This window comes from Balearica regulorum, chromosome 18, assembly GCF_011004875.1.
Source record: "Balearica regulorum gibbericeps isolate bBalReg1 chromosome 18, bBalReg1.pri, whole genome shotgun sequence".
Taxonomy (NCBI): Eukaryota; Metazoa; Chordata; class Aves; order Gruiformes; family Gruidae; genus Balearica; species Balearica regulorum.
This window is the reverse complement of record NC_046201.1, coordinates 5,619,386-5,641,611: the sequence shown is the minus strand read 5'-3', so window position 1 is coordinate 5,641,611 and position 22,226 is coordinate 5,619,386. Positions and strand designations below refer to the sequence as shown.

Sequence of the window (22,226 nt, the reverse complement as noted above, 5' to 3'; positions counted from 1 at the left end):
TGTAAACAAACTAACCTTTATATTTCCACTTTTCTGTCAAATTGTAGCAGAATATTTTTTTTTTTATATATATACATTCAAAATGAATGGCTAATCCAAGCCATGTTGATTGAGAATGCTGTAGTGTTTGTATTTAAAACTTCCAACTTGGTCAGCATCAATTCTACCAGGTCTCTATCGGGTTTAAAGGACCTGCAAAGGAAACTATTAGGTGTGAGCTAGCACCGAATTTTTCCTTTTTCCTGCAGAGACACTGTGTCTCCTCTAGTAAGGTCAATTCATTGGGAAGGGCAGGTGTGTAACAGGTGTGCGGATTTCTTCTAATTTTTTACAGAGGTCTGCCAAATGTAGAGCATCTCTCACCAGGTACTTTGAGGGTGAACTTCACACCATATTCCCTTTCACGATTCAGGGATATTTCATCCCAAGACCTGTTTTGAACATTTTTGTTCTTATTCTTACCAGCTTTAACAAATGTTTCTGTTCAGAGAGATGTGTCTGATTTTCCTATTTTCATTTAGAAAGCTTATGGAGCGTAGACGTTGCATTTATAAAAGGGTAACCATACATTGTGATGTTAGTAGTTGCGTTGCATCTAGTGATCCTGCTATTAAATTGAACTTGTGGACTACACCAGCAAAATCTGAACTGTTTTTTTTTTAGATTTCGTTGAAGTTTCAAAGAATCTGTTTTCTATGCAAGTGAACGCAACAGATGATGGCCACAAATCTGTAATGTTTGGGGTCAATGAAATTGCCAGCTTACTGGATTCACAGGTAAAATATGTGCCTGTACAGTGTTTAACTGTTGGAAGGAGATTATTGGAGACCTTATTATATGTAAGATTATTCCAAATCTTGGACAGAGGTTTATAACAGCTCCATATCATAGTGTTGTTTTAGATAACCTAATTTCTGTGAAGCTTTTCAAAACAACTTGCTTTGCAGAAAGTAATTCACGTAATTATGTTGTGATTTAGTATAAGTATGGACAACAGCGATTTATGGAGGTTTCTTAATGGAATACATATTGCTACTACCTGTGTGAGTGATAAACAATTATTGGGCCCAGTGATTTGAACTACTGCTACAGTGAAAATCACTTTATTCTAGAGGTGACTTTAAGAAAGACCATTTACAGCCTAGGAGTACTAAAACAAAATAATGTATTATTTAAAATATATAAAATATTGAAGGCTATTAGTGTTGTATTCTTGGTACTTCTAAAAATATTTTCATTAATCCTTTTTAACAGGAAAAATAATTGTTTTGGAAGATAAGTTGGTCATAATTTTCTTAAACATTTTTACTACTTTCAGAGCTTTAAATTAGTTTAAAATCAAGATTATCCTCTCATTTTCTTAATGAGACCTTTCAAGATAAGAAGTTAAAGATTATGGAAGATACAGTTAGCAATACATTCTAACCTTATGTATTTAAATACGCACAGTTTGTAACCTGTGATTCTTTGGAGGATGACATGGAAAGACTTAAGAAAGAAAGAAATGAAGCTTTAAAAGAAATGAGTAAATTAAAGGTAATACTTAATTTTTATTTGCTTTAAATTACTGAAGAGACTAATTTCTTTTTGAGTGTATATAGTAATTTACTGTTTTTCTTTTGAATTTTATATGTAATTTTTGATGAATAAATAAAAGGGCAGAGCAAACAGTCCTAATTATGATTGAAGATTGTATGCTTACAATATATTTCTGGAGACAGTGAATTTTATTTGTAATATAGAATACTAATGCATTTTTTAATCTGATTCACAGAGAAATGAGACTAAGCAGGCATTTAACAAAAGTGAATTTGGAGAAGTGACTGATTTGCATAGCAATTTTATTTAGAAATGTGTGATCCTAGCAACTGCACTGTCTAAGCATATGCTAATACTTTTGAAACAAGTCAGAACTGGAGTATAAATTAATCTGTTTTCAAAATTAATACATATTTTCACAGACATTACAAAATACATAAGACCTAAAGCAACAAATATATGTATTCTTTCTTAATACCCTGGGTTACAACCACAGTCCGATGCTCCTGAATTTCTTTTTGACAACCCAAAAGATAAAAAAATTCTGTTTCTGTATTTAGCATACCTAACTCTTCTTCTCGGGCAGGGCTGGAAAATTGATCCCAGGATACAGGCAATTCTACAAATCCCTTGGTCAGACTCAGTATGAGAATCTTTATACTTTTATGGCACTTTTTTTTTTCCTTTTTTTTTTTTTTTTTTTAAAACTTTGTTAGAACTTTTAACCTTTGGAAAGTGGTGTACCTATGGGCTTCTGGTATAAGTAGGTGAGTGAAAGAATGGTCAAATATACAATGTTGAAAATAACTTGATGTGAATATTAGGTTGTGCAGCAATCTGCAAAAGCCACACAAATGTCTTTATTCTGCTCATTTGCTAGGTGGCTAGGTAACAAGAGACTTAAAATGTGTATTTCACATATATCACAGAAATGTCCAGTGATTAATCCTCAGATGCTTCAGAAACTTAAACAGTATCAATGAACTCTCTGAAAAGCTGGCTTTTAGAGATTAAAATTTGGTTTTGTCACAGGTTTTATAAAAGCTGTTGATTATATATTATTTCCACCAGAACTTTTTAAATATGTGTATTTTGATTATACAACACAATTAACAGGCATATGTTGTGGCCTAGAAACTCAGTGGTTGTGCAGAAGGCAATAAGTACGTTGATAGAAGATAAGTATCGCTATGTGTAGTTTTGAAAGAGCTAATTGGGTTTTAGGAATAAAAACTCTTTCAGACCTAATTATTATTTCTTCCTTTTTTTAAAACAGGAAAAATTGTCTGCATCTGTGAATTTACAGAAACAGTTAACAGAGGAGCTACAAATAGTCAAGCAAGTATGTTGAAGTTTCTTAAAAATATAATTATTCTCTTTTTTTCTCTTTTTTACTGTTTTTTGTGGAAGGGAAAGGGAGCAATTCTTTGTCTGTTGATGCTTGTATAGACTATACTTGCCCACTGATTTCAATGCGGAGTGGTTCTTTTGTTACTACAAGGCTTTTGATTGGAATTGGAGAATATTGATCATTAAGTTTTTAGCGCAGTAGTACTTCTCTGCTGTTGAATTGAGGTAGGAACTGTAAGACAAGCTGGATCTGAGAAGCTGGATAATGCTGTAGCAGTACCTTTCTGGTCTGAAGTGTTCTTGAAGTGATTTTGCTGTTCTTAGGCAACAGTGTGCCTAATCTACTGTCATAATGTTAGTTACTTTATATTATAGTCAACCATAGTTTAAGTATGAGAAAAATAGATGCACTCGACAATTCTACCTGATATTTAACCAGGAAAAAAATGGTAATAAGTGTTTTGGTGAGGAATGTCTAGTTTTTGTCTCTATCTATAATTATGAGAGAATAAAATCAGAGTTTCCTCTGAAATTTAGCCTTCTTACATCTCTTAAAGGAAATTTCCAATTATATGTAAGTCTCACATCATTTATAGCTTGGATTCAAACCCAAGTAACTTTCCTGTTTCCTGCTTCTACTGAACATACTCCTGTCAGCTCTTTTATTCTCATGAGCTGGCCGCCTTTCTTCTCCCCTGTTCAGCTACACGTATTCCTTTATGTTTCTCATGGCTATCTGTTCCATCAGATGTCAATTGTAAAAATGCAACATACAGTTTCAAAATCTTTCTGCATACGATTATATTAAGATTAGGGTTCGCTCATATATGTAGATTTGTTCAGCACCTTCAGTATCGCCTTTTATTCCTTGAATATAAGAGAACTGCTTGAAGCTTTTTCCATTAATGTTGTGACGTTGCTGACTATACACAGTGGGACAGCAGGGAAATAAACTGGATTCTTCTTAAGTGGAAATATGTTCCAGTAGCGCACCTCGTGTTTCCGTTCACTAACAGATGTTCGATCTGTTGCTCTAGACTAGAGCAGATGTTGAGTCTGTTGGTCTAGACTAAAGCTAGTACAGAGCACAAACCCCAAAATGCAAAGAGTATGGACATCGAGTGTTTCGATTCACGTACCTGCTCTTACTGGGAAGGTAGACTTGGACAAAGCTGGTTTAAGATGGTCTGGTTTAAGGGCAGCAATGCCCGTTTTCTACCACACGAGGTCCTCGTACTTTTATTTTTCTATCCAGTACTGTCATGTGACAGTGAAGGTCAGCTCTGCAGTACAAACCTCCAGGGCATAAATACTCTGATTTTTAAGTAACTGCTGTTGAAAAGGTTCCATGTAGTGAAATGAAAGAGAAATAATAAATTGTGTGTAATTACAGCGCTGTGCGACCTGTTTATTTTAGGAGATATAAGCAGGCTTTTAATGGAAATTTCAGTTCTGTTCATGTATTTTAAAGTGTTTTTTATATATTTCTGTAGTTCAGAACCAATGTTGATGCTGAGATTGAGTGATACAAAGTTTACAAAATAGAGGTTACTTACTTACAGTACAAGTTGCCATTTAACTTTTGATGATGCTTCCTGCTTGAGCTGTAGTGAAATGAGTTAATGAGTACATTATTGAGCTCTAATGACCTGATTAAAAGTAAACAAACAAATGAACTTAAGTATGTGCTTAAGGTCTTCTGAATTCAGTATAATTTGAACGTTTTTTTAAAAAATCGCTGCTTCCCTGAAAAAACAAGGTTTTAAATGAGGATACATGCTACCAGTTATATATAGGAGTATCTTTTGTGGTATTTCTTTTATCTACTAATTGTGAATTGCAGAGCTTGCAGCATAATTAGAACAGACATACAAATATTCTGGTTAATGGACACATTTTGCTAGTACCCAGTCATTAAGTAGTGCTTGAACCAGAGGCTAGCAGGATAAACTACTAAAATTAGAAATACTGCTAAATTTGAAATGAGGTACTAATTGTTTACTGATATTGGTCTATGGCAATTGAAATATATTAATTGATATATTTTTACCTTTGAGATTATGATAGAGCAATATCTTTAGGTTGGTCTTCAAATGATATGAAAGCTGAAATTGTCATAAAACATAGAAAGGCACTTTTGAGTACCTGAAGTCTTGTCAACACCATGAGTGTGAAATCTATAATGGTGTCTTTTATCTTCCTGGAGACGTCTGACTGTATTCTGTGCTGCCTGGAAGTCCTGGGTCATACCAACCTGCATGATCTCTTCTTCACTAGAGCTTTTTCACACAGCTATTGTCAGCTGAAGTACCTCAGCTAAATATAGTAAATGTGAAAAGCTGTAAAGATAGGACACCGATTGTGGTGTCCCATAGTGCTGGACTTGTACTTCACAGGGCTAAGACTTGCTATTCTACGCTTATGTTTTCTAAGGGGAAAAGAGGCGCGTTGAAGACTAGGACTTGAATGGCTGCTATTTTGGAAGCAGTATGTAATTTATTTCACCCTGGCTGAAAGGAGTATTGGATTTATTTTTATTTTATTAGCTTTTTTATTTTAATATATAGTAAAGATACTCAAAGTTCTTTTAAAGGGTGTTTTGAGCATACAATTTATGTAAAATTAATGAATAAACATAATTGTAACTACAATTTTTTGTATAGTTTAAAAGAATACCTTTGTTCCAGTGTTTGTGGTGGCTGGAATATTACTCGGATAAAAACTTCTCCTGACATTTGAATTTATCCAAGGAAGAAATAGAGCCTGGCTTTGAAAGAAACCTGTACCTTGAAATTGATTCTGTAAGGATTCAGTTTCTCTCCTCCAGCCTGCAGTTTCTTACTTGTTGTAGTGGCTTCGTACCAGATTAGGACAAATGGTCCCATCAGGCATTTATATAGATGAAATATTAGCAGCTGCAGATTCCATTTCTGTTGTGTCTTCCTTCATACAAGAGAAAATGTTGCTGAAGCGTGCTGTAATCCATCTGCTCCTCATTGGTGAGGGCCCCTTACCTGCATAAGTAAGAGAACCCACCAAGTCACCACAGTGCCAGCTTCAGTAACTGTAGAACTGGGAAACCTGGTGGTATCGTTTCCCTTTGTGCCTCCCTGCTCTAGCAAACAGCTCTGGTTTGTCAGAAAATTTTGTTAATTCAGTTGTAGTGTGGATAATCATTTCATTGTAATGTAAGAATCCATTGTTCGTTAATTATTCCTTTAGGTCTTTCACTGTTGAAATCTGGTCATACTTAGTCTGCTATTACAGAGAAATTAATATTCAACAATGGGGTTTCTGAAAAAACAATGGAGGAGTAAAGGAAATTCTGGATTAGAGGAGATTAAACTTTTATCTGAAGGAGGTCGTCTTTCAAAATGAAGACCTCCCTTTTTATTATAGCATTTTCCCCATGACTTTTCTGCTGCCGGTGTATTTAAATAATTCCTATGTGTGCATTTTTAAGATGCCACCCTTTGTCAGGGCTTCTGTGTTCGTTTATATTAGTTGAACTTAATACCGGAGCATCTTTTCAGTTTTGTCTCCAAGAGTCTGTTGCCCCCCGTTACTGAAGGATACCTTTGCTACTGAAGGCGACCAAATCATCCTCTGTATCAGCAGGGCCCAGCTTTTCTTGCTGGTGAGTCACACTGTTTCCTACAGTGGCAAGAAAATGCCCTTAACAGAGGCAGTAAGTTTGACCTCTACTTAGGTAGTTTCTTATCTTCTTAGAAGCCCCTGTGTTCTCTGAATTGTTTCTAGGCAAAAGAACTGCTATGAGCAGCTTGCAGGAGGGGTGGATTGTGCTGGTGGTCTTCAGGAGCCAGACAGTCTTTCAGCGGGTGCTTTCGGTAACGGCCCCTTGCACTGCTTTTAGCGCTGTGCAAACACATCTGTAAAACAGGCTAGCCGAATAAGAGAAGGACATGCGGCAAGAAGCTTTTGAATAGTCAGCGTTTCCAGGTGGAGATGATCATTGTGTAGAATAGGCTCATCTCGTGCTTTGTGCTTCCAAAATTGAAAAAAATAATAATCGTTATACTCGCTGACAAATTAAAGGTTATTTAAATGTATCTCTTATCACTTGTGTTCCTGTAACAGAAACCTCTAAACTGTATAACACCAACGTCATCTGTGTTCACTAATGATCTTGCTGTTTGCTACATGTGAGATTACTTCTTCCAATGCTTTATTTTCTAAGAGACCAAAATGTCCCTGGCACTCATCCAAATTGGTATTACACTGTAAAAGCATTGTAAATATGAGGAAGATGATGTCCTATATATGTCATTGAGATTAGTTTACTTATGGCCTGAAATATATATTGTTCATAAAGACTAACAGTGTACAGGTTAAAAGTCACCTGAAACTCAGATTGGTAGATCATTTTACAGAAAAAACATTATGACAAAGTATAGGAAAACCTGACTTGAATATTATTGATTGCACAGAACAAAACGTCCTAAGTTAGGAAATAATAGAATTAAACCTGTCTTTGTAAACTTAACTGACCTCTCTAGGCATTTATGTGATGATACCTGTTAAATATTATATCAGATTTTTCACCAAAAAAGGGGAAGATTTGGTCATTTAGGTTTTTCAGAAACAGTGATTTCAAGTCTAGTTTTTAGAAGATTATTTCCTACTTATTATAGATTCTTAGTGTCTGTTTCTTCTCTCCCCCTACCAGTTTCCCCGCTAGTCCCATTCCCTACCAGGAAATAGGTACAATAAAAAGATATAATAGGTAAACTAGGAATAGGATATTTACCTGAGTATTCTTAGCTGAGGAATTTGTACAAAGAATTTCTAGCTCTGTGAATTTGTATATTTAAAGCTTATAACTTTAATGATTCAGAAAATTCATATAAAGTGAATTTTTCCACAGATTAATAAAAAGCTAAGGGGAAAGATGGTTTACTGCTTTTGGTGCCAGTGAGCCTGTATGTCTACATTTTTTGATGAGCAGTTTGTTTGGTTTTTCCTTGTGTAAACTAGTCTGTTGCCCAGACCTTTAGTCTGACTTCTTAAATTTACAAATCAAAGTTAACTTGAATTACTATTCAGTAGTAAAATGGACTAAGCAATAGCCTTCTCTAAATTAGATTTTACAACATCTAGGGATTGCTGTTGCTGAATTAAAAGATAACAGTTTCTAATTTCCTGTTTTTCATACATTACTTACATATAAATTTTATATACTGCGCTTCAGTGATAATACAGGATAATGATGTAAGAGCAGGAACTAGGCAGAAAAATAAAATCCAGCATTTACTTTGAGAACAATGTCAACTGAATACTTGTATTAGAAGTCCATCTATATGATGTATGAACTCTGAATTGAATGTGAATTCAGGCAATAATAGTAAAATGAAATAATATCTCATTAAAGTACTACTTTTTACTATGGAAGTGATAGGGCAGATTAACAGCACTAGATGCATTTCTTTAAAACCTTTCATTCAATTAGATTTACAGTAATCATAGAATTCGTGATTTAATTTATTAGGAAGATTATCTCTCTCTGTAAATACCTGTTCTTTGCACATCATACAATTAGCAACTGAGCCATAGAATGGTTTGGGTTGGAAGGGACCTTCAAGATCATCTAGTTCCAACCCCTGCTGCAGGCAGGGACACCCTCCACAAGCCCACGTTGCCCAAAGCCCCATCCAACCTGGCCTTGAACACTTCCAGGGATGGGGCATCCACAACCTCTCTGGACAACCTGTTCCAGTGCCTCACCACCCTCACAGGGAAGAATTTCTTCCTAATATCTAAATCTCCCCTCCTTCAGCTTAAGGCCATTCCCCCTTCTCCTGTCACTCCATGCCCTTGTAAACAGTCCCTCTCCAGCTTTCCTGTAGACCCCTTTAGATACTCGAAGGCTGCTATAAGGTCTTCCCAGAGCCTTCTCTTCTCCAGGCTGAACAACCCCAAGTCTCTCAGCCTGTCTCCATAGCAGAGGTGCTCCAGCCCTCTGAGCATCTTCATGGCCCTCCATTGGACTCGCTCCAACAGGTCCATGTCTTTCTTGTACTGGGGAACCCAGAGCCACCCATGACCATCTCTGTCTCACCAGAAATACTAAAAGGTAGCTCTAGTGCCAGCTGCAGTACTTTTGAGCTAAATTTGTACTACTTTGTTAGCTGGAGTTGTAACTTTTCAATTAAATCCTGTCATCTGTAGGAAGCCAAGGCAGCTGTAGAAGAGACAAGAGTTCTGCGAAGTAGGATTCATCTTGCAGAAGCTGCACAAAGGCAGGCTCGTGGAATGGAGATGGACTATGAAGAAGTAATTCGCCTATTAGAAGCTGAAATTGTAGAGCTGAAGGCTCAGCTTGCCGATCATTCTGGCCAAAATAAAGTAAGCAAAGCAGTCGCCTGTCGTAGTTACCATGGTTTCCTTGCTGTTGTCATGTATCTTGTTTTCATTTTCTTTTCATCTGCTTTTCTAAAGTAGGTCACTGTTTGTCTTGTATTATTCAATAACTGGAATGATGCGTAGCGAAGGGGGTAATGTGAAGTGTATGAGTCTTCCTTTTTCCAGATATCTTTGAGCTGGAAAACTAGGAGCTAGAAGTGTATGTGGGTCATAGGTCAAAATGGCACATTTCAAGCGTTAAAGCATGGAATAGTTTCTGGACTGCAGATATATTGTCTTTAAAGACTATATGTATATTTGTATGCTTTTGTATTTATGCAAAAATGACCTTCATTTTTATGTTTCTGTTAGTCAAATAATAAAAACATAAAGTCCAGTACTGTTCTTAAGTAAATTTAGATTTAATCAAGATAATCATGTAAATGCTACTAACAGAATCCTGCTAAAAAAAAAGATTTTGTTTTTAATTGAGCCTCATATTTTATAACCACTTAGTCTCCAGTGAGGCATTTCAAAACATGGCTAAGGAATAAAATATTTGAGGTACTTTTAAATTTTTTTCCCATAATTGTGGATCCATTTTCTACACGCAGTTTGAACAAGTGCGAGCAGGTTGGCATTTGTGTGTTTACCTTGTTTGTCTCATGAAAAATGCATGTGCATATGAATTGATAAAGAAAACCTACTGAAATGTTGCCTTATTTCATCATGAGAATTAATTCAATATTATAAGGTATTAAAAGGTAAACCCGACTCTATGGCCTACGAGCTTGCGAAGAAGCAACATTGCAATTACACGTAGCTTCCAGGGAGGAATTCCTCTCATCTAATTGTGTGTATGATGAGATGAATCATACCCTAGAGGTTCTTCTTTCTGAACATCTGGGTGAGATGCCCCATCGCTTATGTCAGGTATTTTTGAAGCACAGTGTGTTTTCTAGGACTAGAATAAATATCAAAACTTTAAGAAATTCAGAGTGTATGAGTTGTTTTCTTAGAGAGTTGTTTCTGAGATGCTAGCTTGAATTCCTGAAATTCTGAGTGAGTACTCAAAAATCTAAGTTGAGATTTGATTCTCTGCATTTCTTATTCAAAAGAAGTAGGTACCAACTCGATAATATACTCTTTTTAGTATAAAAGAGTGAGGTCCCTCTGAGGGCTTACAGCTCCTTCTGCAATAGCAGGCAGTGAGATTACCAAAGAAAGGTGTTTTAATCAACAGCTTCTTTGACGTTCAGAGTGATCATGATTCTGCTGCTTTGTGCAGTGTATACAAACAAATGTGTATATGCATTTGCTTCAAGTAAAGATAATAAGTGGGTTTTGGTTGGTTTTATAAGGATTTTATAGTAGGTGGCAGGCTTTCAGAAAAGATGACCTACAGCGATGTAAAAGTTTATTTTTAATGATTGTGATATTTTCTTAATTTTGGAGAGTATTTTGGTCTGATCGTCTGTTCAGCAGACAGCTTGCCTAAACAAATATCCCCATATACGTTTGAAAACTTTACCCGTGGTCCTCTCACACGAACAGTGCCAGGGACTTAGGCTGAAAGCTTGAGCCTCCAGAACCCGATCTAATGAGGCTCACAGCCTCCGTAGGTGAAGTACAGAAGGGATGCATAACACTGATCAGTAGGTTATACAAGTGCATGTAGAGAAATCCTAGGGTGTCATTTTCTCCAAGCTATGCCATAATCACTGTGGTGGCCAAAGGCTGTACAGACGCAAACTAATGGACTGAGTTTGTTCACGTACTGGCTGTTTATGCTGCCCTGCTGACAGATACTGTCACCGTCGGGTTGGGATTTTTGATCCATTCATGAATCAGTTCGAACTGTCTTAAGTTTCAGCTCTATCACTGTTGTTAGCTGCCTATTTCAATTTACCTTTATATCGTTTGCCAAAACCTCTTGCTGTTTGGGAGCTGATTTACTAGCCGATCAGGCATACCTGCCTCAGGGCGGCTCTGTTTTGTTAATGTAGAAAGGAGTGCGTGTTAAACATTTCAGACATCCATTTCAATTCACACCTTATGTCTATGTGAGCCATAGGAGAAAATTACTAGAATAAAAGCCTTCAAATATCTTTTCCAGGATAACATCCAAGACTTGAGAAAGAGAGTTACTGTGCTTGACTGCCAGCTGCGGAAATCAGAATCAGCTAGGAAGACCTTTGAGGTGGCTACTGAAAAATTGCTGCAATTTGTGGAGGTAACTTTACTTATCATTTCTAGCAACATTAAAGTTTTGGTTTGATGTTTCTGAGGAATAAACATAGTAAACTGTCTAGAAACTAGTTTGCAGAGATCCTTTCATTGCTGGAAATAAAGATGGTGTATAAGTGTACAGATCAATGCAGGAATTTACTTAATCTTTATGTTTTGCTGTACACTAAACAAATGAAACTGATCAGAGATTTTTTTTTCATCTAATTTTTCACAATCTTCTATCATTTCATGTGAAATTCCCCACAGGAAAAAGGCAGAAAAAGTAATATTTTATAATATTTTAAAATGTTATGAAACAAAAAAAGTGATGTTCTGATATTTATTTCATTTAAAGGGCTTATAATATTTTGGTTTTTACTTCTACACTTCTAGCTGGGAGAGACTAGACTCTTTAATTGCAAATCAAATCCTCCACACCCAAACAGAACATCAAATTAACTTTTTGACTGTCGATTTATAAACTGTTAACCTCTTAACTATGGCCCACAGGTTGTGCATGAAATACTTTCAGATAACTCTACTTCCTCGACAATTTTAAGGTAATGAAATGGGATCAGTATTAATATTGAAATGGCAATATTAATATTGAAAAATTCTACTATTGTTTCAAAGTCTCCAAAGACTGTCTTGTAGCTATTTTTCCTATATTTTTTGCGGTATGTTTCTAAGTGTTATTTTATTGGAGGAGGTGGAATGGCATGAATTATAAACTAGGCTTTCAGGAAACAGCTTCATTAAAACCCACAGAATTAAATTAAAAACAGTTAGTAATTACATAGCTACGGTTGTCTGGATGTTTCAGTAAAGTAAGTGTAATGTACTAAGGATTAGTTAAAATTGCAAGGAACCTTAACAGTGGGTTATAATTTTTGTATTTTTTAGATTTGCTCGAGTGATTTTGTATCATCATTAATCCAGTAATATAAATAAATTGATAAGATGTATACTATTTAAGTTTTATTACTTTTCTTGTTTAAAAAGGTACCTAGGAATATCCAACAAGATTTAGAGCAGCCTTTGTCCTTCAGAACATCAGCATGATTGTGCCTATATATCCCAGCTAGTAAAAGTAAAGTTGTTTGATCTCTATCCTGCCATCTTTTTCAGTAAAGCTCTCGAGGAAATCAGATCTATTTCAGTGAAGTTAGCTGGAACTTCATTTCAAAAAAAATCTGCAGGATCAAATCAACTATTATATTGTAGATGTCTGTGTTCTTATATGCTAATCCTTATCAATTAAATGCAGTTCCCATTGGCACTGCACAAGAGTGATGTTGCATGTTTTATAAAGTTTGGAGACTTTATTTTAGTAAATGGATTGAAGTATAAAACACAAAGCTAAGGTGACAAACTGACTCACTAACAGTGTAGAAGGTGAGAATTGGGTCCCCTAAAGCACTGTCCCTTCTTAAAAGTAATTTTTATATTAGCATTTAAGTAAGTCACTTTTCTGACGCCTACTGAGTTTTTGACACTAGATTTTGACACATGAACTGTAGTGTTTGAATTGAACTTTCCTGATAGCTTTATTGTACAGACAGAACCACTTCTGAGGCAAACTCTTCAATTTGTTAGTATGAATCTCCTTTGTTCATGCAATAAGACCAAAACCAATCTAGAAACACAAGTTTACTTTATTTACAGTAACCATTTCTTTTATAATCTTACAAAAAAACCCCACTTAACTATTTTTTTTTTTCTTAGTGACAGAAGAACAACATTATCCACTAAAGCACTTCTTGCTCGATTGGGAAGGATTGGACCTACTGTCACAACAGCTCTTGCAGCAGAAGCCAGAGACCTCGCCAAGTCTGTCCGTGCCATTTTGGAAGTAGACTGTAAGTGAGCATCTGCGTCTTTGTGTGTGTGTCTGTGTGTACGCACACGCATAAATATGTCCTTTCTTCCATCAAATGTTGTGACTTCAGCATCTTGCCTCCTAATTGAGAGTAGCATGTTTCAGTAGTCATCATGTGGAGGTTTTTTCCCAAATGTGGAAAAAGGATCCTGAGTACGAGTTCTGTTTGGATGGGACTGTGGTATAGGTAAGGGGTCCAGAGTCCAGTCTCTTTCAGAGTGGTGGAAGACCTAAACAGCAGGAAAAGGGCTGATGCCGATAAGGGCCATGCCCTTTGTTTTTCTAACCCTAACCCTGACCATAACCTAAACTTACCCTATGCACAGTCAGAACCTTCTCCTACAATTGGGCTGATTTCATATGGTGGTTGGGCCACTTTTCTGTTGTGTGCTTCACCCCACAGAATTTGTTCACTGTGGTGTTTTTTCATTTCATTCCAAGATTACAGAGCTGCCTTAATTCTGGCTGCTTAAGATTCAAAGTGGTTTTCCCTATTAATGCCCTTAAAATAGTAAGTGCGTTTCCTCCTCAGCTTGAAGCAGATATCCCAGGATAGTTTATTGCGTGCATTTTACCAGTGTCAAATGGGTGTAATAATAATGACCTTATTTAAGTAAATTGGGTATATTTTCTAATTCACTGAAAGTTGTGTAATAAATAAGAGTGAGAATATATATAGTGTAAACAAGGAACAAAAAAGTAAATTATATAAATCTTTGTACCAAACTGTTTTGAATGATAATGAAGTCACAGAATTTTTTGGGATGATAAATATTATTTCAGGAAAATGCTTTGGGTATTTCCTTATGTTATTTCTGGTGGCATGTATGCTGGTTTGTTAGTTGTCAGTTAAAAATTTCTTCCATTTATATTAAGCTAAAGAAAGACGTTTTGTTCTTTTTTGAACTATTCTTTTACTAGCTTCTAATAAGAATATTGTGGTTTAATAAATCAAAAAAATACTTATTCTTCTGAGGTTTAACCTGGGAGTAGGTAGACATTTCTGAAAAGACCTAATAATTCAGAGATATCCAATATGTTTCATCCCATTCTAGAAGGGTTGACTGGGCAAGAGGTAAGTTCTATGCAAGCTGAAATTAGTCACCTGTAATAGAGTGCCATAAAGACAGTGGATGGTGCTGGAGACTTCAGTGATTTGCTGCCACAGAGCGCATCATTTAGAGGTACAGCGATCTCTTGGTGGATTCAATTTTTCCTTTTCCTTTTGTTCTGTTTCCCTTGCTTTTTGCACAGTCTCTTTTGGTTTATCAGCAGGATTTTGTCTAACAAAAACCTCATGAAAGGAAGAAATGGAAGTGTAATATTAAAAAGTTATTTTAGTTCTGTTTGATAGCATTCATAACTCTTCCAAAAACATATATTGAGGACTTCCTGTAGTTCAAGATCATCTTGCTCTAAACATTAGGAGGAAGTCAGAAGTAAGCTTCACATGGGATTCTAGAGACTTGGGTTTCCTTGTCTCAAAAGACATCACCTGAAACTCACTGAGGGCAATATTTCCATTGACCTTGATCGGCTTTAAACAAAAGTGGTGAATGCAGTCTGAGTCAACAGGATTTTGGAATATAAGCTTTAATAACTCGGATATAGATCTTTCTTTCAAGATGTGAAGGATGCATCAGAGTGAGGAAGATTTCTCCAAATCTTTAGAAAATCAGAGCATTATCATTAAGGATTTTTAGTGTGAGTTTTGAAGTCAGGAAATGCCCTTGAGGAAATAAATCCTCCAGAGCTTTTAAATCTGGTATCAGTTCATCAGCAAAGATGACAGATATTTTTATTTCAAATTGGATGTGAACTGGTAGAATAAATCATTCATAACACCAGAGGACAGTGCAGGTTCAGTGTCAGTTCACTATGCACCTTCATCAAACTATAATTAAAATATAAAGTTATTCTAGAGTACGTTTTTTCCGGGAAACTTTAAAGCAGAAAATTAATGCCAAAATGAGGAATATGAAGATTTCCAGAATGTTTACAAAATGTTATTCTGCCAAATTTACATGAATGTGTATCAAATAGTGTCTTAATGAAGACTTTATTGCTGTAGGGAGTGGATGTAGCCTGCAGTTTCATTTGGAGATACATATATATCCTCAGGTCATTAACAGAAATCTGTTTCCATTGGTAAAAACTATGCTAGTTCATGACCATTTACTGTAATAAACTACATTCAGTTGGAAATCTAAGAAACAACTGTGGCTTATTATACAATTCCTGCTTCAGATCATCAAAATATTGTATATTTTGATCATATTTACCTATAGTTGAGAAGACATGTCAGTTCTAATCCGGTTTAGCTGGACTGATTTGCAGAAATAAACCAGAAATGGCCTGACACATTACAGGGGTTTTTGGAAAGCTTGTGAATTATGGTTGGCAATAATCATTGTATGAAAGATTTCAATATCCTTTTTACGTTATTTGGGAATTAATTTAGAAAGGGACTGAACAAATACATTTGTTGAGGAAATGTTTCAAGACATGAAAAAATGTCTTATTTGACATTATTTACACAGCACCTTATTTATTACATTGGCCTATAGAGAAGAAAGCAAAATAAGAAGATAAAAAAATTGTTCAGAAGTGTCCAGAATATCAGAATTAGAGTGACTGGTGGAGGTGAAAAGAGTAACAGTGGCCAGGAGAGGAGATAATTGGTTTTCCACCAGTGGCAATGGGAGAGTTCTGTCACATCGAGTTGTTTCTATCACACTACACAGGCAATCGTGCAAGGAAAACTTTCAGTTCTAAACGCAACTGAGTTCTAACGTGCGGTTGTGCCAGACGTAATAGGTAGGATACGTGTTAGAAAGCTCTGGAGCCATAGCAGGGATCCATTTTATGAACCTGTGAGTTAAAAATAACTCTGCAGAGAAGGATTTAAAGATTGAACGTCATCCTTCTGAGTTCATTCTGATTTGGAGAGTATTACAGATAGATTTGGGCTCTGACGAGCTTGGGTATGAGATTAAAGCTTTAAACCTCGCTCACTTTCTCTCTCAAAAAAAAAAAAAAAAAGTACTTAAGGCAGAGTAACTATTGAATAGCATTCTGTCTGCAGTCGTCTATGCCAGATTCTCACAAAATGTTTCCCATGTGATCTTGAGTTTTCTTGCAGATGGGCTGTCAGAAAAAGGGGGCTGTCACGTATGTAGCATTTCATAAATATCATACATCAAATTAAAAAGTATAATAGACATTACATTGGGACTGAACGTTTTCCTTTTTTGTGGAAAGATGTCCACAATTTAATAATTTCTTAAGGAATTCTTAGAGAATTGAAGTGAAATATTTTTGAGATTACAAAGTGGATAAAAATGTATAGCTGGGCAACCATCATGATCTATTCTAAATAGATCTTCTCTTTTAGCATTTGCTTCATTTTTTTTACAACATGAAGTGAAGGAGCCCTAACCAAAATTATCAAAATAATTTTTGATTAATTTACATGTGAAAACAAAGTCTGGGTGCAAAGACAAGGTTGTGGAGTGTTCTTCCAACAGAAAACTGCTTCTTTTGTTAAAGATCATCCTTGACAACCAGGTCAGAATGACATATTTATGAATTAGCCACACAAAGGGTCCTCTTCCTCTGTAATAGCATGACATTTTGCCTGAGGGAAGAGGTTTAAAGAAGCTCAGTGTATTCCTGAAAATCTCCAAGTACATACTGCTTTTTGATAATGCTGCAGATCAGTTTTCAGCTTTGTAGGTTGAATGACAGCTATGTGAAGTCAGTTTGGCAATTCTTGAAGTGAGGACTCTGTTTAAGAAAAAAACAACTCATTTTCCAGTGCTTACTACTACAGGATCCTCAAGATCCAGAAATGCAAATAAGAAAGTAATAAACAGAATAATCATGCTCACCCCTTGAAAGATTCATCCTTCATCTTCTTGAAAGACTGTAAGCTATTTTTAGAAACTAAGTCTTGAGAGGCCTTTCTGCTTTGTAGAATACTAGAATCTCCTGAAGACATAAAGAAAATTACTTTCATCATACAAAGGATAATAATGCCTCAGTGAAAGAACTGCAGCATTTAAAAGTAGTTGCTGGCTGCACTTAGTAGTCCATATGGTGCAAATCAAAAGAATTGAGAAAGCATTTTCTTCTTTTCTGTTCAAAATTAGAAAAGAAATACACTGGGTACTGGTAATGGCCAAAATCTGATTAACCCTGGAACATACTTATCTCTTCATAAAATAGCAGGCAATCGGCGTTTTGAAATGTGCACTAGTATAATGCAGCTTTCAAGTATTTTGGCTGCTAATTTCCTTACTCTGCCTCTGAAATTTCTATCCAAAAATGCAATCTTGCTCCTGTTGATATAATCCCAGTCATCAGTATCCATTAAGTGCTATGAAGCCTGCTTCTCTGCTCAGCAGGAACTCAAGCAGTGCATCTTGAACTATTTTTTCCCATCATGTTCCTTTAATCTGTTGTCAGCCTGAGATCTGACAATCATGCTGAAGTTCACTAAAATGGTGTCCAAATTAATATAGCTTCCAAAAGTCCTATTTACCTTACCCTACTGATACTGATGTTACTAGTCACAGTAGTCACTAAACACTTAATTATGAAGATCCTCCAGGCAGACGTTTTATTGCCCAATTTTTGTATTTGTTTTCCTTGTGAGCTGACTGTCTATAAAAAGAAGACAATGGAAGCTGCTGGGGGTCAGCACCCGTTAGTGCTTGTTCTCTTGGTAGTTACTTTGCTTTTGATTTTTGGACCACAGACAAAGACTTACATCTCAGGCGTGGAATATGGAAGCTATCCATTTCTTCAGTTTTTAAAAACTGGATTATAGTCAATTGCCAACACCATTCCACATTCAGCAAAGTGTTAGTTGTCCCTTCCCATTCTTTTGACAGCGTGGGTGGAACAAAGTTAAAAGGTAGAGTAGCAAGTCTTCACAAATAAAGAGTGTTGCTATTTTGGGAAGAGTTAATCTTGCTAAGTATTCATATTTGTTTTATTTATTTGTTGCTGCCCTGGTGTGTTTGTTTATTACAACAGAATTAATGCCATATACATTATTACTATTTTGTTCTTGAAATCAAAGCTACAACTGCTATAATTTTGTACTGATAATTGGCTATAGTTCAGCAGGAGAGTTCTGAAAAAGCTGACGTGTAAGCATGGGCTGTTCCCCCACCCCACCCTGTTGTGGTTTATGTCTGTACATCAAAATCCGGATGTAATTGTAACATGGGTAGGCGTACCCTGGCTAACTTGACTTTTGTTAATTAGGGTAGTGATATTAAAGATGCACTTGCAGAGGCTGAATATCAAAATGCAAGTCCTCTGTTGACCCCAAGAATATTGTCTGCTAGCATTTGCTGGAACTCATGCTGCTATGTATTTTTATATTTTTAGTATCCGAAAGAGAAAATTATTTCCTGCAAGATCATCTTTGTGGGGACAGTTCTGCAGTGGGAGGATTGCGTACCTTTAATATTCCTTCAGCTAATAAACTGGAAATGTACCTTTTCTTCCTTACCAGAAGAGCTGCTGTGGAAGGAGCAGCATAATGATACCTAAAGAGATAACTCTGTGTATTCATTTTTCTGGCAAGGCCATAAATATTTCAGTGAATTACTGATATCAGAAATAGAAGAGACCTATTAAATTATACAATGTATGTCCTGGACACATCTGTACAGCTCCCCTTTTTAATAGTTTTTGACTAGCAGAAGAAATAAATCTTAAAATCAGTGCTGTGTACTTTAAAGAAAAAGTGATTATGTTTGTCAAACGTTTTCTTACACAGTACTTCCATTAGAAAATATTAATTTAGTGACATTAAAATGTATTATTCCTTTGAAACTTTCAACAATAACAACAAAAGAGGTGAGTTTTCCCAAAATAGAGTTTATCAACTGTTTTAGCCAGTGGAAAATTTCACAGTTTTCCTAGTCCCTGAAGGTTGAAGAATTTTTCCTCGAAACAATTCTTTTCGAGAAGGAATTGGAAATCCAGTGGAAAATTTTACAGTTTTCCTAGTCCCTGAAGGTTGAAGAATTGTTCGTAGAAACAAAAATATTTAATGGGAGGGTAATTTCATTTTAGTAAAAAGTAATAATATAAAGTTATTAAATTAACTTTTTAGTGTTGAATCTTTTTTTTAGTTGGCATTTTTAAAAAAATCCCAGAAAATGGTGATTTTGGAATATGACCTGGTCATCAGTGGCTCCTCCTACTTGTAGAATCAAGCTGAGTTTTGAGCTCATAGGCTGCTGTCAGGGGACTGCTATCTTTTTCCACAGCGTATTGGCACTGTATCCTTATGTAGCATCATGGCATTATACCAAACGATGTCAACTTCTCAAGAACAGTGCTCCAAAATCCATTTTTCCTTATATAAAGAGCAGTGAATCCTCAGAAAAAAAAATTTAAAATCCAAGCATATTTAATACAATTTTACAAGAACCCAGTCAAGAATTTAAAAGCGTATTCTACATAACTGTTTACTTGCAGCAAGACTTTGAATTTTCTGCAAATCATTTAAATTTCCAATTTGCCTGCATGGTAAATAAGAATGAAGAGCTGTATTTTTGACAATGTTCGTAGAACTGTAATTCCAAAAAGAAAATCTGTCCAAGAATTTGAAAACGTTTCATTGCAACAGAAAAGGAAGTGTTCCACTTCAGAAATGTAATAGTGTACAATATTTAATATATTTCCAATATAAATGAAATTAAAATGAGTGTGCATGGAGATTAAATTAAAAATGGAGCACTAGACCTGTGAGACAAGTCCATTCTTCAGTTTGTAAATCTAATATGATCTGCTTTATTTACATCATTTGTACACCTTGATTGAAATTATTAAATTATTATTCCCATTTTAAGGAGAAATTTGAGCCATGAAGCAGCTGACTCGCTCATTCATGGGGGGGTGGGGAATGGATTTAACAGAATTCTCCTGAATTTAATCACTTTTTTTCTGACTAGATGGTCATATTGATAGGAAATCCTGAAAGCAGCTTGCTTTTTTCTTCTTCTTCTGGGACAGTAACCTACTATTACTAGAATCTGTTACAATATAGATAATATTCTTCTGCATTCTTAGATAACTGTCATATTTGTTAGTGATTTATAAAAATACTTTGTTTCTGGTTTATTATTACTGTATGTTATATTTATGCAGTGCATTTTCATTGAACAAAAATGTCAGTTGATGCCTTGACTGTGGAAGAGTGTCAAGTAGCACCTTTGCACTGTCTTACCTTCTGAAAGGCTTCATTAGAAAAGGAGAATGATGAATGAGGAACCACAGACTTAAAAATAAAGACAGCCGCAGGCTCCGTTAAAGTTTTCCAAAAAAGTTTTAGTGGTTTTTGTTTCTTGCCTTTTTTATTGTAATTGCTATATTTTGGTACTATACGGTCGATGCTCTGTTTCAGTGCTGTATACTTGATCCAAACTAAAATTTGAATGCATGGTTATCCACATGTTTCAAAGTAATTTAGAGTTATAGCTGTGGTTTTCAAGCTGTAGTTCGTCAACAGGCACTGAACCACAAAACATAACAGATTTACAGCTTGTCTACAGAACTTTGGCACTTTTACGTTCTTTTCAATTACAAGATTCATTATGATAATCTATGAGAATTTTTGAGGGCGGGTAGTGATCCCTGACTCAAAAAAAAAAATTTGAGTCCACTGAGCTACAGCAGCATCACTGCTGAAGCAGGAATGTTTGCTACATACATACCTGTACTTAAAGGCAGTGCCTCTAACAGTACATAAATATGTAAGGTCTGTGAAGCCACATCAAGGTTGAATAGTTTATTAGAAAGGTGGTAGCAATAACCTTTCACAGTTTCACCTTTGGCTGTGTTGTTGTTGTGTTTGGTTTGGTTTTAGTGTTGTTTTGGGGGGTGAGTTTAGGTGCTATCTGGCAAGCCTAAAAAACATTATTTAAAGCCTATTTCTTTGGCCAGGATTGGTTTGGTTTTACAATAAATACTTGGAAGGAGACAAGCAAAGAGTTGTTTGGTACAGAATATGATTAAAATATATTATTCCTATGAATGCAAGACATAAAAATGCCTTGCAAATGAGAAGCAGAAGAAATGTCTGTAGTGTAAATTTGCACAAAAGTTTACAAAGCTAGCACTCGGATAGTAAAAAGATTTGGCTACAAAGGACCTCCAACAATTAGTGTGTCCGCCTGCCTCCAGCAACATGAGTTAAATCTACATGAATCCAGGTATTTGTCTAGCGTATCCAGCAGCTTCTCTTGGCAAATTATTCCCATGCTGAATTATCTTTGCCATTAGACGACTTTTCCTTTGGCCTAAATCCTCCTCATTGCAGCTTAAGCCCATTACTATTTGTCTTCATCCCTACAGTTGTTGAAACACCCTAATAGTTTATTCTTTGTGGCAGCTTTTTAACGTATTTGAAGACCATGTTGTGTCTCCACTCAATTTTCTGTTCCCAAAATAAACTGATACCAGTTTGCTCATTTTCTCCTTACAGAGCATGTCTTCTGGCAATTTCATCACCCTCATTTCTCCAAATTCTCTGCAGTTCATCAAAATGGTATAGAGTTCTGTAGATGAGACCTTCCTGTGGGAGACAAAAATGGAATAATAAGTTTGTTTGCTTTAATATATAGCACATCAGCTCTTATGTCCCTGAATGGTGTTGCCTTTCCCCGATAGCTTCATGTTACTGATCCGTGTGAAGTTTGGGCTTCCCTGGACTCCCAGAGCCTTTTCTGCTGAACCAAAGACTAGCCACACGTACCCCACTTGCTTTTGTTCAGTTGATATTTGTACCTAGGGTAGTACTTTGCTTTTGTCTTTAATGAATTACACCCTATTATTTCAAACATTT

At 35.8% G+C, this 22,226-nt stretch overlaps 1 protein-coding gene across 5 annotated transcripts in view; it reads left to right on the top strand.

Moving 5' to 3' along the window:
- Positions 1 to 22,226, top strand: part of STXBP4 (syntaxin binding protein 4) — a 75,189-nt gene that overhangs the window by 24,917 nt on the left and 28,046 nt on the right. For all 5 annotated transcript variants that reach the window (XM_075771109.1, XM_075771107.1, XM_075771106.1 and 2 more), the window contains 7 exons: positions 664 to 776; positions 1,450 to 1,536; positions 2,816 to 2,881; positions 9,076 to 9,252; positions 11,366 to 11,482; positions 11,989 to 12,038; positions 13,204 to 13,337. In XM_075771109.1, coding sequence (XP_075627224.1) covers positions 664 to 776; positions 1,450 to 1,536; positions 2,816 to 2,881; positions 9,076 to 9,252; positions 11,366 to 11,482; positions 11,989 to 12,038; positions 13,204 to 13,337 — 744 coding nt within the window. The remainder of the gene's footprint in view (positions 1 to 663; positions 777 to 1,449; positions 1,537 to 2,815; positions 2,882 to 9,075; positions 9,253 to 11,365; positions 11,483 to 11,988; positions 12,039 to 13,203; positions 13,338 to 22,226) is intronic.